Source organism: Aulonocara stuartgranti (genome assembly GCF_965226115.1).
Source record: "Aulonocara stuartgranti genome assembly, chromosome: 6".
Lineage (NCBI taxonomy): Eukaryota > Metazoa > Chordata > Actinopteri > Cichliformes > Cichlidae > Aulonocara > Aulonocara stuartgranti.
In genome coordinates, this window is record NC_138944.1 from 35853452 (window position 1) to 35867934 (window position 14483).

The window sequence follows — 14483 nt, forward strand, 5'->3', positions numbered from 1 at the left end:
TCCCTTCTTGGGGTCCTTGGGGATCAGGACCGTCCGGCCTTCAGTTAGCCATTCCGGGTGTCTCTCGTTAACTAGCAGCTGGTTCATTTGTGCTGCCAGACGCTCGTGGAGTGCAGTTAGCTTCTTCAGCCAGTAGGCGTGAACCATGTCGGGCCCTGGTGCTGTCCAACTCTTCATACTGGAGACCCTTTCTTGGATATCTGCCACTGTGATGGTTACTGGACCCTGTTCAGGGAGGTCGCTGTGGTCTGCCCTCAGATCCTCTAGCCACTGAGCATTGCCGTTATGGGTTGCATCCTTCTCCCATATGCTCTTCCAGTATTGCTCCGTCTCCAGCCTTGGTGGTGCTGTTCTCTTATTGTTCCCTTGCCACTGAGAGTACACTGAGAGTATATATATATATGTATATATATATATCACTGTAATGTAATGTCAGTCTTTGTCATGTTAACTTATGTTTATTTTCGCTGAGTCCTCTCATTCCGCGGTTTGTCGCTTACTTTTCCCCAGTGCCTTCAAGTCAGATTGGAGGGAAAACAATTCAGTGCTCTCCAGCTTCCACAGCCATGCGGTAGACAGGGTGACGGTCACGTGACCCAGCTCAACATAAACAGATGTCACATGATTTTCGGGTTGTTTTCCAACATGGCGGGCAGGTCGCAGCAGCTGGCTACAGCTCTCCTGTTTATCCTCAGCGTAGTTTTAAGTTTTCCTGTCGGCGAGAAGAAAACAGACGTTCCAACCTGCGGATACGAGGTTAGCTACTTTATGTCGCGCTTTTGTATTTTATTTACATGTGTTAGGGTTAAGGTACATGTCAAAAAGCTCAATGGAGCTGTTAGCGCTACTTTCTGTTTCACTCACATGACTGTGCTCACATACAAGGAAGTGCTGGTGTTGTGCCAAAAAGTGCCCGCCTGCCAAAAACTGATTTCCAATGTCTACCTGTGTTTTTATGTGTAATATCTTTACCTATGTTGGCAAATAGACTTCGGTCAACAGGCTTTACAAAGGGGCTAGATATAACATTTTACAGTTACATCTTTTTCAACTCTGTCTTATTGCACTTACATTACAACCAATTCCATCATTTTTGTCCACTTAAAATATGTTTACAGAACTATTGTTAGATGTCTTTCAATATCTGCTGTCCTCTTGGCCAGATTCTTCTTTAAAACACATTTTTAATGTCAACAAGCTTCTTTTAACTGCATAAATAAAGGATATATAAAAGTCACTGCCAAAAACTGATTGCAGCTTCTACTTTGTTACAGGAATGTTGTTTGTGGCTCAAGATGACTTATATCATTCATGAGGGATACATTTGATATAGGTTTCACATATTATAGACTAACAAGTTATGTATAGCAGTTTAAATGCGAGCAATCCTTTTTTTGGTAAATACCAGAAATCAGTTTTTGGCAGACGATCACTTTTTGGAGTTAATATTTGTCGACATTATGACTCTTCCGACAGAGCAGTACAGCTGTATTCATAGAGTGTGTGTCTGTGTGCAGTCATGTCATGCCACCAAGCCGGGCATGTTGAATGTCCACCTGGTCCCGCACACACATGATGACGTTGGCTGGCTCAAGACCGTGGACCAGTACTTCTATGGAGGTCAGTGTGACACATACAGAAAAAACACTGTGAAGCTATTAGCCAACCTCCTGCTCTGTGTTTACTCTGTCAAATGTTTGCATATGTTTCTATTTACTCTAGCAGATTTACTTGCATCAGCAGAACTGATGCAAGTAAATCTGCTCTATTGACTGGTACTAAATATCTTCCTGATTGCTGCTACAAGTGATTGTGGGTCTTGTGACCAGCAGCGTTATCCTCCTGCTTTAAAGCCCTATGATGTGTTTTAATGGTGGTTCATGGACATGATCTCTGGATTTGATTTGAATGTGAACTGGAGTGACAGCCATCACTCATGTTCGAACTACTCTCTGTTGTTGGGGCTGTGCGAAATGTGGAAATGTATCTTTTTTTTTTTCTTTTTTTTTGTGTCCTGTCTGGCACTGTAGCAATCAGAATTATTGTCTGAAGGCCAAGAAAAATGCCCAACAGATTTACTTTCCCAAGTGGGCCTTTTGCTATACTGGCCCACTTGATTGTCATAGTTTATTTGATCTTTATTAGTTATTTTTATTCTAAGATATTGTAATCAGGCCAGACTGGACTCGGGGACGGGAAAGAAAAACAAGAAGAAAAGTTCAGAAGAAAGTTAACAGAAGGAGAGGGAAAGAAAAAGGAGAAAAGAGATAGAGAGAAAAGACAATGAAAATCTGCTTCATCACCTTTTTTTTTCTCTTTTTCTTTTCCTGGATCACCTGTTGAGAAAGAAAAAAGAAAACAAGCAGAAGAAGACTAGAGCAATAGAATAAACAACATCATGATGATCTATGGCAATATAACAGTAAATACTAAATGTTAAACATTATTGTGCAGCACGTAAGATCGACAGCGCACAGTGTGCCTTGAGGTAGGAGCCAAAAAGGGTGTAGTTTGTGTGTGTGAGCACCCGTGTGTACACCTGTGAGCATGGACGCGCTTGTTTTTAAAAGGTTCCTTCATGTAATGATCTGCTAGAGGGTGTGGGGGGCCACAGCCCCGTCCTCCAGGGCATGAAGCAGGTATGGAGGAGATCAAGACTCCAGACATTCAGAGGCCCTCAGAGCACAAGAGACCAAGGAAGACCAACGGAGGGGCAGCTGTGCCACTGTCCCAGAAAGAGCTGAGGAGAGCCCCAGATGAGGGGTCACTCAGCAGCTGTGGAGCAGAAGCCAGGGGGGGTTGCAGTGACGTGCCCGGGAGCTCCGCCGGCAGCCAGCTGCGCCAGAGTGACCGAGCCCCAGGCCGAGAGGCCGAGGGCACCCCACCCCCGAAGTGGCCCGAGCCACTGTTGAAATGTATCAGAAGACGATATTAAAACACCTTCGTTTCATTTTATACTCTGTCGTGTATTTCACACTGCCTCATAATGTACTGTTTACTGCAACAGTTTACTTCTTCATTGCTTTAGAGTTTTATGCTTTTAGTGCAATTGATTGTCGAGCTTGCTTATTTTAATGTCACATGTTGTTTATAGTAAGTTGTAAGGCCAGGTGTTGTGCAGGTGACCATCATCTGATATTGATTTCCAGTCTGGGTTAATATGTAAGCAGAACTCATCTGCACTGAGGGTGGTTTGTTTGGGCATATGCATGAATGCAGATGAGCACATATACTTTCTTGCTGTTAAGATACGTTAGTGTAAATAAATATTTTTCAAACTGTGACACACAGCAACTAAATTCTGACCACTTCTTGAAGCATTGACTTCTGTGTTACAAAATAATGTCTCTTTTGTCCTAAATCTGTGCACATTTGTGTGCGTAGATCGTAATGACATCCAGCACGCTGGTGTTCAGTACATCCTGGACTCAGTTGTGGATCAGTTGTTGAAGAATCCAGACAGGAGGTTCATCTATGTGGAGACGGCCTTTTTCTACCGCTGGTGGAAGAGTCAGAGCTCCAGCATGCAGCAGACAGTCAAACAGCTGGTTAATGAAGGTAAATACCCATTCAGTACTATACAGCTGCGTTAAGTGTTTCAGTGCATCCTTACCAAAAGCTGCTCCTCCCGCAGGCCGTCTGGAATTTGTGAATGGTGGTTGGTGTATGAGCGACGAGGCTGCCACACACTACAGCGCCGTCATTGACCAGATGACCATTGGTCTGAGGTTCCTTAATGAGACTTTTGGAGCCTGTGGCCGTCCCCGCGTCGCCTGGCACATCGACCCCTTTGGCCACGCCCGGGAACACGCCTCCATGTTTGCACAGGTAGCATAGCTCTTTATGTTTATTCTTCGAGTTTTGTACGAGTCACACTTCAGAATTGCTCAGCTCATTCACTGTCACACTTTCAAACGTTGGCCATGTTTAATATCAGCAGTATAGGGCAGAATAGAAGGATGAGCATAATTGGTCACCTTAAGGAAGGCCTGATTTCTAGTGAGACTTAAAATGGGAGAATTTATCAGTTAAAGAAGAGAGTTGAGGCTAATTAGAGTTAAGGTAGCACTCACGTCGAGAAAGACTCTCCGTTTTCTCATTACAAATTTTTGGCTGTATCGTCATTATCAGATTTGCTGCTCTGCAATGAATCAAATGGGCTTATTTCCAGAATGCTGCATTATTACATGAAGGCACAATTTAGTTCACTGGCTTTCCATTTGACTTTCCTTTAACCATTAACTGTCTGTCTTTTGCTGCAGATGGGATTCGATGGCTTCTTCTTTGGTCGTCTAGACTATCAAGACCGGGCTCGCAGGATGAGGAATAAGGAGCAGGAGCTTCTATGGAGAGCCTCCGACAGCCTCACTCCTCCAATGGCTGACCTCTTTACTGGTATGCAAAGTTTCTTTCTTCATCCCTTTATGTTAATGACTTCTGGACTCAGCAACAGGACGGTGTCACATTATTTTTTTAACCGTTTGCCCCCAACAGGGATCCTTCCTAATGGCTACAACCCTCCTGAGGGCTTCTGCTGGGACCAGCTCTGCAGTGACCCACCTATCAGAGACGATCCTGATCTTGAAGACTATAATGTTGATGATGTGGTGGGACGCTTCCTTGTCATCGCCAACAGTCAGGTTGGACACAACTCCACACTGGCGCACAGAGACACTGATTTATCAGTCACGTGGTGTTCTTAACACCGCATGTTTAACTAACAGTACGAAAAAAATGCTCATGTTAAATCAAAAGACATCAAACAACGCTTTCTGATTTAGAAAAAGAGGAAGCAGAAGGGATACTGTGCTTTTTATCCCAGCCCATATACAGCTGTGACTAGCTAACATGACATGTAAAATTTCAGTAGGAACCTCTTGTTTCAAGTAATGTCAGCATATCTTCATGCAGGTCCCCATAAATCTTTTCTCAACCTGTCTGGTTTTATTTTATGAACCTGTCATGATCACAATAATAAAGACATCTACAGATAGTGTAATGCAATGTCCTCCTTTAATAATCCACATTCACCACTTTAGCCATCATATAAATGTGCTTTGAATAGTGTGAGGTGTGTGTGATTGAAGAGATGTGTGAATTGTTTAATTTCACTCTTCCCTTTTCTTCCTTTTTGTTTAGTTTAATCTGTTAAGCATTATTTCCTCTTCCTTTTTTAGTCTACGGTCTATAAGACCAACCACATCATCATGACCATGGGCTCAGACTTTCAATATGAGAATGCCAACCTGTGGTACAAGAACCTGGACAAGCTGATCCACTATGTAAATGCCCGGCAGGCAAATGGCAGCAAAGTCAACGTGCTCTACTCTACACCGTCCTGTTACCTGCAGGAGCTGCACCGAGCAAACCTCACCTGGTACTGTGAACTTTAAAGGGGCAGGATAATGTTTTCTTGTTCTAGCAGCACTGTTGGTGTTAAACTCTATTGTAAAAAGTGTCGTCTTTTGCATTTTAATGTCAGCTAAATCCATTGGTTTTCTATCCAGGCCATTGAAGACAGATGATTTCTTCCCCTATGCAGACGACGCTCATGATTTCTGGACTGGCTACTTTACAAGCAGACCAGCGCTGAAGCGATATGAGAGGATCAGCAACAGCAACCTGCAGGTACTCTGAGATTTACTTTGTGCGGGGCGATTTTACAGTGTGCTCAGCATTACACTTTGTGTCGACGACATCACAACATTCAAATTTCTGCTTTTCTAGAATTACCTCTGTAACTGTAAGTCCTGTCCCACAACTTTAGAGCTTTCAGAAAAATTTAATTGTTTTAGTGTAGATGGTAGTTAGCATGCTAACATTCAAACTTTAAGAATGTTAGCATGACATATGCTAGATAAGTATAACATTGTCACATTACACTAACAAGCTTTAAATTTTGTTCTGTGAAAACAAAGTTTATCTAACTCCTAACATGAACTGTAAGCAAATAAATGCTAATATATAGCATGAAGCACACTGTTAGCTGGCACTTAATAAAGCTATCACTGGTATCCTGCGTCTATAGAACTACCTTAAGATGTGGAAATATAGGTTTAATGGTGGAAAATTTATACCTGTGAGACTTTTTAAATTGTGTTTATTTTAATATGTTTAAATTGTGTTCATTTTTTCCCTCTTAATAGACTTGTAACCAGCTGGAGGTATTTGGTGGTCCAGCTTCCAGGAAAGGACCCTTTGGGGAAGGTGAAAGCCAGACCATGAGTAAGATTTGATTGAATCTTTTTTGTGTCTCCTTAGTGGGTTCTGCATAGGCATACTGTAGGTACTCTGGCTTCCTGCCACAGTCTAAAGACTTACGTATTAGGTTAACATGTAATAGCATGACCATAAATGGTTGGCTGTCTTCAAGTGCTACTCCTGTGATGGACCTGTCCAGGATGTAGGAGAGCTGGGATGGGCTCCAGCCTCCCCACAACTGTGAATTGGTGAACCGGTTAAGAATATGGACACTTTTTAAAAGTTGTATTTGTGTTACTAAGACCAATTGGATGTCAGACAAGAGCTTGAGTGACGGCTGCTTTCATTGGTAGAGAAAGCCATGGCTGTGGCTCAGCACCATGACGCTGTGTCGGGCACAGAAAAGCAACACGTAGCAAATGACTACGCCAGGAAGCTTGCTAACGGCTGGCAACACTGTCAGGTACTCCAGGCTTCACAGTACATTATCTTACCCAACAGAAGTTACTTGTGCTAAATTTGTCATTTTCTGTACAGGAAAATATATTATCATGTCTTTAGCAGAAAGTGTTCTTCAGTCCAAACTTTCTTGCACAGGTTTCTTGTCTAACTGTTGTCTCTCTTTCAGGTTTTAGTCAGTAACAGTCTGGCTGCTCTCAGCGGCTTGTCTGCTGAGCGAATCTACTGTGATAACCTCAATGTCAGCGTGTGTCCTCTCACTGAATCCAGCAAGAAGGTAAAAAACACAGAAAATAGACTTTGAAGGGGACCCGCTTTACTCATTTCCAACTCATCTTTATTTTTTGGAATTGACTAAAGTAGATTTGCATGATTTACAGTGAAATCCTTAGTAATCTTTGCACTGGTGCAGCCCAATTTAGAGTCCTATTTAAGTCATCTGTCTGATTACCACCCACTGGCAAAAGGTTTGAACAGCAATCCCAAAAAGGTTGATTCTGTTCATCTGAATGTGACGTTTTCAGTGGGAGAAACGTTTCGTCACTCATCCAAGTGAATTCTTCAGACTCAGCTGACGCAGGTTTCCCCAATCTTATAAACAGTACATTTGTTCCTTCAGTGGGCTGGTTTCAGTCATTGTGCAATCTGCTGTGAGGTCAGTTTCTTGATCATTAATATGCAAATTGTCATGACCATTGATCAACAATCACTGATCAACAACCATGAGTACCATTCACAGAAAGTTGGGGAATGGCTGCAGTCACAGCATTGTAAGATGGTGAAAGATGTACCCTTAGGCCCCCTCCTGGCCTGCTTGCTCAAACCAGCGTTCCTCCCTGTCCAGGATGTGTACATCATTGAAAGAGTGTCCACTGGCCTGTAGGTGTAAATAGACTGTGGAGTCCTGGCCTGACAAGGTGGCTCTTCTGTGTTGAGCCATCTGCTTCGCCAGAGGTTGTTTGGTTTCCCCGATGTATAAATCCTGGCAATCCTCCTGGCACTTAACAGCGTACACTATGTTACTCTGTTTGTGTCGGGGGACCCGATCCTTGGGGTGGATCAATTTTTGCATTGTGTGTTTTGGGGTTTAAAAGCCTCAGAGACCCGGTGTTTAGAAAAAAATGTATCTCAAATGTTCTGCTTCTCCTGACACATACGGGATCGCTTAGGGTTTTCGCTTAGGCAGCAGTTTTGCTTCTCTCCTGAATTGATTGGCGCCTCCAAGCTTTGACAAGAGTCCAGCTGGGATAACCATATTTACTCAGGGCCTTCATGATGTGATGTTCTTCTACTTCCCTGGCCGCTGTGTCTGTTGTAGCGTCCTGATGACACCCAGTTTGTGCTCCAGTGGATGATGAGAGTCAAACCTTAAATACTCACCCGTGAGCATTTGTTTACGGTACACATCAACTTTAAATGTCCCCCTTTACTGGTGTAAATCTCACAGTCTAAGAAGGCTAACCTGCCATAACCTCCCAGGTGAACCTAATGTGATGGTCCACCCAGTTAATGTGATCAGTGAAACCTGCGGTCAGCTGAAACGGAAGAAGTCACTTGGATGAGTGACGAAATGTTTCTCCCACTGAAAACTCTACGTCCAGATGAACAGAATTAATTTTTAAGAGTTCCTTACCTGGATGACTGAGGATGCATCAAGACATTTGAACAGCAAGTGGTTAGAGTCACAGCTGCGTGCCCGAGTCACTATCCTGTCTGAAAGTGAGCATTTAAAATCTGAAGGTTTGGCTCATAAGTCTTACTTGTACATGTACTGATCCTGTCATTTAAACCATGTTTAACAACCATCCACCGGTAACATAATAAAAAAAACCCACAATTTGTCATCTTAAATGTAATTCTGAACACTCTGACCCTCTGAGATTTATCCTCGGAACAAACAGTGTATTCAAGGTGTACAGCCTAAAAAACCTGGGCTACAGTTATTGTAAATACATTCTGTGTAATTACAGATAAGACTGAATGCTGACGCTGCCTTTCTCTCGCTTGTCTTTTTGTCTGTCATTCAGTTCTCAGTCAATGTGTACAACCCTCTCGCTCGGCCCGTCACTTGGCCCGTCAGGCTGCCGGTCAATGGAACAGCGTACAGCGTGTCAGATGCTAGTGGCAAAGCGGTGGACTGCCAGGTCAGTATGTGTGCCAGCAGCAAGTATGAGATGATCCAAAACAAGCTGTGCAGTTGTCAGACACAAGATATAGATGGATCTCATCTCAGAGAATGAAGTCTGCGATACTTTTTCACAGCACTGGTTTTTTTGTATCACTCAACATGTTCAATATAAACAAAGATAACACTCGATAATGTGTTTGCGTTGAAGGTGGTTCACGTGTCACAGGCCACTCACGAAGTTAGAAGACAACGAGGCTTTGCAGTCAATGAGCTGGTGTTCCAGGTTCAGGCACCTCCTCTGGGCTACACCACGTACACGGTGGCCCTGATCCAGGACGGACCTCCACCTGCACCTGCACAGCAGCGCGCACCCCCAGTGATCCAGAATAAGGTCAGAACACAGAAGAAAGTCCAAAATATTCAAATAAATAAACAAAATCTTCTGAAAAAGGAACTGTTTTTGTTTGTTTTCGTGCACTCTAGTTCCTACAAGTGACCTTTGACCCTGAGACAGGCCTGATAAGCAGCCTCAACAATCAGGAGACCAAACAGATCATCAAACTGACACAGAATTTCTACTGGTTAGTGTTTCTAAAAATAACAAAATGAACACGCTTTTTTTTTAAAGTTGAGCTTCCAAATGATGTGTTGTTAAAACGTCCCAGGTACAACGCCAGTGCCGGTAACAACGTAGAGAGCAGGCAGCCTTCTGGAGCCTACATCTTCAGACCCAACTCTTCCACACCTTTCATCATCAGCCGGACGGCCAAGACGGAGATCATTAAGGTAGAGATGTTTGCTCATATCCAGACGTAGATTCCTAGTATCAAAGCTTTGTTTTTACACTGTTATTCAGTTTACTTCTAAATTATAGGCTGCTGTCATTTTATATGTGTGGGTGTCAGAATGAACGTGCCAACATGTTTTACCTCCCTGTTTTGAGGGTAATATGCAGCGTCTAATTTTGTACTGCAATGCTCTCATCCTCAGACGTCAGTGGTGCAGGAGGTGAGGCAGTGGTTTGCTCCCTGGGTGTCTCAGGTGGTTCGTCTCTATGCTGACAGCAGAGCTCTGGAGCTCGAGTGGACTGTGGGACCTGTGCCGATAGAGTGAGTTTAACACGTGCACACTACATATGTAATGGAGATGTTTTTAGAGATAAGTGGTTGTTGAAATTTCTGTTCTCTTCAACCTTTCTAAAAGCTCAGTGCCTTAATGTCAACTGATCTTTCAGGGGAGAAAAACCTCATATGGGGCAATATTGTGGCAGAGCTTTGCCCTTCTAAATATTTCCTCATATCATAGCAAGTGATTGGCTTAGATCGCTGTTATCTTTTTCCCCATGTCAGATTATAAATACATGGAAAGAGGGAATTTTAGACCATAAGATTCCATGCACACCCACTGGGGAATAGATTTAGCTCATAATTTCAGGTCTATTTTAGCCATTTTTTTTATTTTTTATTTGTGAGCGAGAGAAATAAATTCAAGGAAAAGTGAGGAATCTTGGCCAAAATGCTCCCCACACCACCCACCTTTAACCCACGTCACACTTGCTGTCTTGACCTTTTAGTGACAGCCTGGGGAAGGAGGTGATCACTCGTCTGGACACCAGCATCAAAACCTCTGAATATTTCTACACTGATTCCAACGGCAGAGAAGTTCTGCAGAGGAAGTAAGAGTTTGCTTTTTGTTTTTTGATGATGGAAAATGCACTTTAACCTTTTAAAGTTGTTGCAGTTGTTTTGGATTTTGATATTTTACAGATTATATACAAAGTAAGACAGCTGTACAGTTATGTGATAGTTTTACATTAAAAGAATCCAATTCTGTACACTTAGTGTGTGTGTGTCCCATCCCCCCCAAACAGGAAAGACTTCCGGCCCACCTGGAACCTGAAACAGTCAGAGCCCATTGCTGGAAACTACTACCCAATCAACTCTCGCGCTTATATCAAGGTTTGTGTGTTTGTTAGCTTCCATTTGGAGAGACAGGCAACAAAAAGCATTGACTGTCAGTTCTATGACAGTACGGGGCGATCGTGGCTCAGGGGATTGGGAAGCGTATCTGTAACCGGAAGGTCGCCGGTTCGATCCCCGGGCTCTCTGTCCTGGTCTTTGTGTCCTTGGGCAAGACACTTTATCCTACCGCCTACTGGTGTTGGCCAGAGGGGCCGATGGCGCGATATGGCAGCCTCGCCTCTGTCACTCTGCCCCAGGGCAGCTGTGGCTACAACCGTAGCTTGCCTCCACCAGTGTGTGAGAGTGGATGAATAGTGGCATTGTAAAGCGCTTTGGGTGACTTGAAAAGCGCTATATGTGAGTGTGAAAAGCGCTATATAAATCCAATCCATTATTATGAAGTGATGTTTTCCTTTCACTTGTGTGTCTTCAGGATGATGTGGACCAACTCACTGTGGTAACGGATCGCTCTCAGGGTGGAGGCAGCATCCAGAATGGTTCACTGGAGATCATGGTGAGGCATAAAGTCGTAGCTCATCACCATTAGCATGTTGACCCCATCTAAGCGCACACAAGGAGTTCTTATTAAAGTCTCTCTATCCAACCTCCTCACCCTCAGCTCCACAGACGGCTGCTCCACGATGATTTCCGTGGTGTTGGTGAACCTCTCAACGAGATCTCTGGCATCTTCCCAGACGGGCTGGTGGTCCGCGGCCGCCTCCTCCTCACCCTCGATCCCCCGCAGACTGCTGCCGACACGCACCGCCCCCTCGCAGAGGGGATGGTGTTGCAGCCGCTGCTTACGTTTACTGATGGAGATCTGAAGCCAAACACTCAGCTGGAGGTATGTAAATGGTAAACGGACTGGTACTTGTATAGTGCCTTTCTACTCATTCACCCAATCACATGCACATTCGTACAGTACTTGTACAAATACTGCATGTATTTTAAAGACATGTTATTAACACACTTCACTAATCGGGTTTCAGAAGTCACGGTGATGTGATCTGTGTTTGAAATATTAGCAGTGCAAGAACCAGCTGGCCTCCATCTTGCAGGTTCCTGTTCAAACACCTTAAACTCCTGTGTGTAAGCTTAAGAAAAGCTTTGTACAGTGCTGTGACCTGCACTGTACAAACTGCAGGCTGTTCCTGTGAGAGTCTGCTGCTTGTTTTGAGTCATTGTCTCCAACTGTCTATGCTGCTGGTTATAACCCATTTCTGTCCTGCTGTGTACATATTTGCATTTTTTAGACATGGTTTCACTCGCTCTCAGGGGAACTGAGCTAAGCTGTGTTGCCTTTAGCGGCAACTGCTGCTGACATGTTTTCAGAGCCAGCGATTGGTCGAAATTCATATCAACTTTATGTAGTAATTTTATAGAAAATGTGGTTGGAATACATTAAATAATCTTTTTTTTTTTTTTTAAAGGCATGGTTTCTGTGAGTGAGGGGTCTTTGTCTTTTAGTTCTCAGGGCTCCTGGCTGCACTGCCCCCTGCTGTCCACCTGCTGACACTCAGTCAGTGGAATGAAGACTCAGTGCTGCTGAGACTGGAGCATCAGTACCAGAGCTCAGAGAGCAAAGTGAGCTCTCAGCCAGTCACAGTCAACCTGCAGGTCAGACATTCAGAAACAGTTTAAACCTTGTTACACTCAAAGCGACCGTACGGTCATCTGTCATTCAGTCGTTTCTCGTTTGCAATGCAGTGGAATGTCGTTTTGCTGTAACTAATCCCATCGTCTTTCCTGTCTGTGCAGAAGCTGTTTTCAACTCTGGAGGTTCTGGGTGTGGCTGAGTTGAACCTGTCGGCCAATCAGTGGAAAGATGAAATGAAACGTTTTGACTGGACTCCTGAGAAAGGTACAGGACACCAGTGTTGTGTCAGTTAGTTCACCACTGCAGTTTTGAACGTCACCCTAGATTCAAAGCTGGATGTGTTCTCCAGTCTGACTCGATTTAAATTTGGCTAAATTTCAATGAATGTCGTCTCCTCGGGCTTATTTTAATATGGATTCCAACTCAGCTGCTTTGAGCTTTGTGCATTTTGGAGGTCGGTGGTAAAATCTCAGAGACCAGGTATGAACTTCTGTGGAAATCACTTTGGTTCGTTGTCAGATCAAAGTGAAAATAATTTAATAGATTAAATGATGCATGTTCTGTGCGCTCGTAGCTGCAGTTCCAGCTGTGTGAAAGAAATGTAGCAGCAGCAAAATAAAGTATATAAACATTTACACATTTTCTGCATCATCAACTGAATACGTTTATAATCCAGTGACAATGAAGTGCACAGTCTGTGCTTCAGTCAGTGTTTTTTTTTAATGTATGGCTTCAATACGAAACTTATTTGCAAACATATACTGCACTTAACATAATTCAGTAATCCGTTATTCTGGCTTTGTAGTACACTGCTCTTCAATCACACTTCCATAGTGAGGATTCCCTGATATTTGCAGATTTTGGCCTTCGTTTAGTGTTGTCACAATTTCATTACATTATTTATAATATTTTATATAGTAATATAAAGACTGGCAACATCTGGATTTTTCAACATCTGGCAGGTGACCATGCACTGAAGGAGCGCTGGGCTGATAGAAATCTCTGATTGTAGTCATCGACTTAACAGTTTCCCTGCAGGTGCTAATTAAGCCAGCAGGGAGCCATAAAGCGTCATAAACAGATTGATATGCTTCATAATGTAATGTATACTACAAGGTGTTTCTGGAGCTCAACATGTTATTTTGTTCCTTGTGAGGAGACTTGGTTGCTGATCACTGACCCGTGTCACTGGTAAATGGTAAATGGCCTGTATTTATATAGCGCTTTACTAGTCCCTAAGGACCCCAAAGCGCTTTACATATCCAGTCATCCACCCATTCACACACACATTCACACTGCTGGTGTGTTTAAAGATTAACCAACCAAAAACACTTTGTGTCGTTTGTGATTGTGCTCACATAATGTGTCTGTTTTCCAGGAGAAAAGCCACTGCTGAAGACATTTCAAGACCCGTCCACGTGGGAGGTGACCTTAAGGCCAATGGAGATCCGAACGTTTCTTCTCAAAGTCAACCTTAGATAGCCAATCACACATGAGATTTTATAGGATGAATTATCGTATATTGACATTCCTGTGGCTTGTTTACGTTGCTGATTTAATAAAGTGTGGATTTTTAGGGGAAAAATGAATGAGAAGTTGTATTCACGCTGCCTACGACTTAAAATCGGATCACAGCTGTAGCCCGGACTGACCTGGGCAAAAGTCATTTCAGGATGCCTTCAGCCTTTGATACAGAATGTCTGAATAAGATTGAATTTGTGAAAGCTGCCTTTAACATTTTTGAGAACATTTATATTTGTGGGGATTTTTTGTGCTGTTGCAGTAACAGAATATCGTCTCCCACAAAGTGATATGTGCAATAAAGTATAATCTTTGCATTTCTGCCATGTTGTGTATACTTAGATTTTTCTACTTATCAAGAAGCAGCTAATAATAAAAATCAATCCTCCTTACTGTCCTGCCCTCGTGTTTGTGCCACAAATCTTGTGTATAATCAGTGAAGCAGCATTTAACTGCTGATAATCTGACATCAGAACAGATGTTGTGCTGTTGCTGCTGCAGACCTTTTCCAGTGACAGTCATCTGTGCCTGCTGTCTCCAGCGTGTCTTCAACCACGCAGCGATGTGAAGCCTCGGATGATCAAAAAGGGTTTTTTGGTGTTTTTTTAGTGTGAGA

The 14483-nt window shown here is 43.3% G+C and overlaps 1 protein-coding gene across 1 annotated transcript; it reads left to right on the forward strand.

Moving 5' to 3' along the window:
- Positions 1-623: 623 nt before the first annotated feature.
- Positions 624-14259, forward strand: man2b1 (mannosidase, alpha, class 2B, member 1). The gene is made up of 23 exons (XM_082537686.1): positions 624-756; positions 1518-1620; positions 3385-3558; positions 3635-3828; positions 4263-4395; positions 4495-4640; positions 5178-5377; positions 5508-5628; positions 6147-6225; positions 6555-6664; positions 6830-6937; positions 8688-8804; positions 8997-9179; positions 9272-9369; positions 9454-9574; positions 9779-9897; positions 10362-10463; positions 10659-10746; positions 11183-11263; positions 11369-11593; positions 12217-12366; positions 12508-12610; positions 13725-14259. The coding sequence occupies exons 1-23, from the start codon at positions 646-648 to the stop codon at positions 13826-13828; spliced, it is 2970 nt and encodes a 989-aa protein (XP_082393812.1). The 5' UTR covers positions 624-645; the 3' UTR covers positions 13829-14259.
- Positions 14260-14483: the final 224 nt, after the last annotated feature.

Coding starts and splice junctions, on each gene's coding strand:
- man2b1 (XM_082537686.1), top strand. CDS start 646: ATGGCGGGCAGGTCGCAGCAGCTGGCTACAGCTCTCCTGTTTATCCTC. Junction 3,829..4,262: donor ACGCCTCCATGTTTGCACAG/GTAGCATAGCTC, acceptor CTTTTGCTGCAG/ATGGGATTCGATGGCTTCTT. Junction 6,938..8,687: donor TCACTGAATCCAGCAAGAAG/GTAAAAAACACA, acceptor TCTGTCATTCAG/TTCTCAGTCAATGTGTACAA.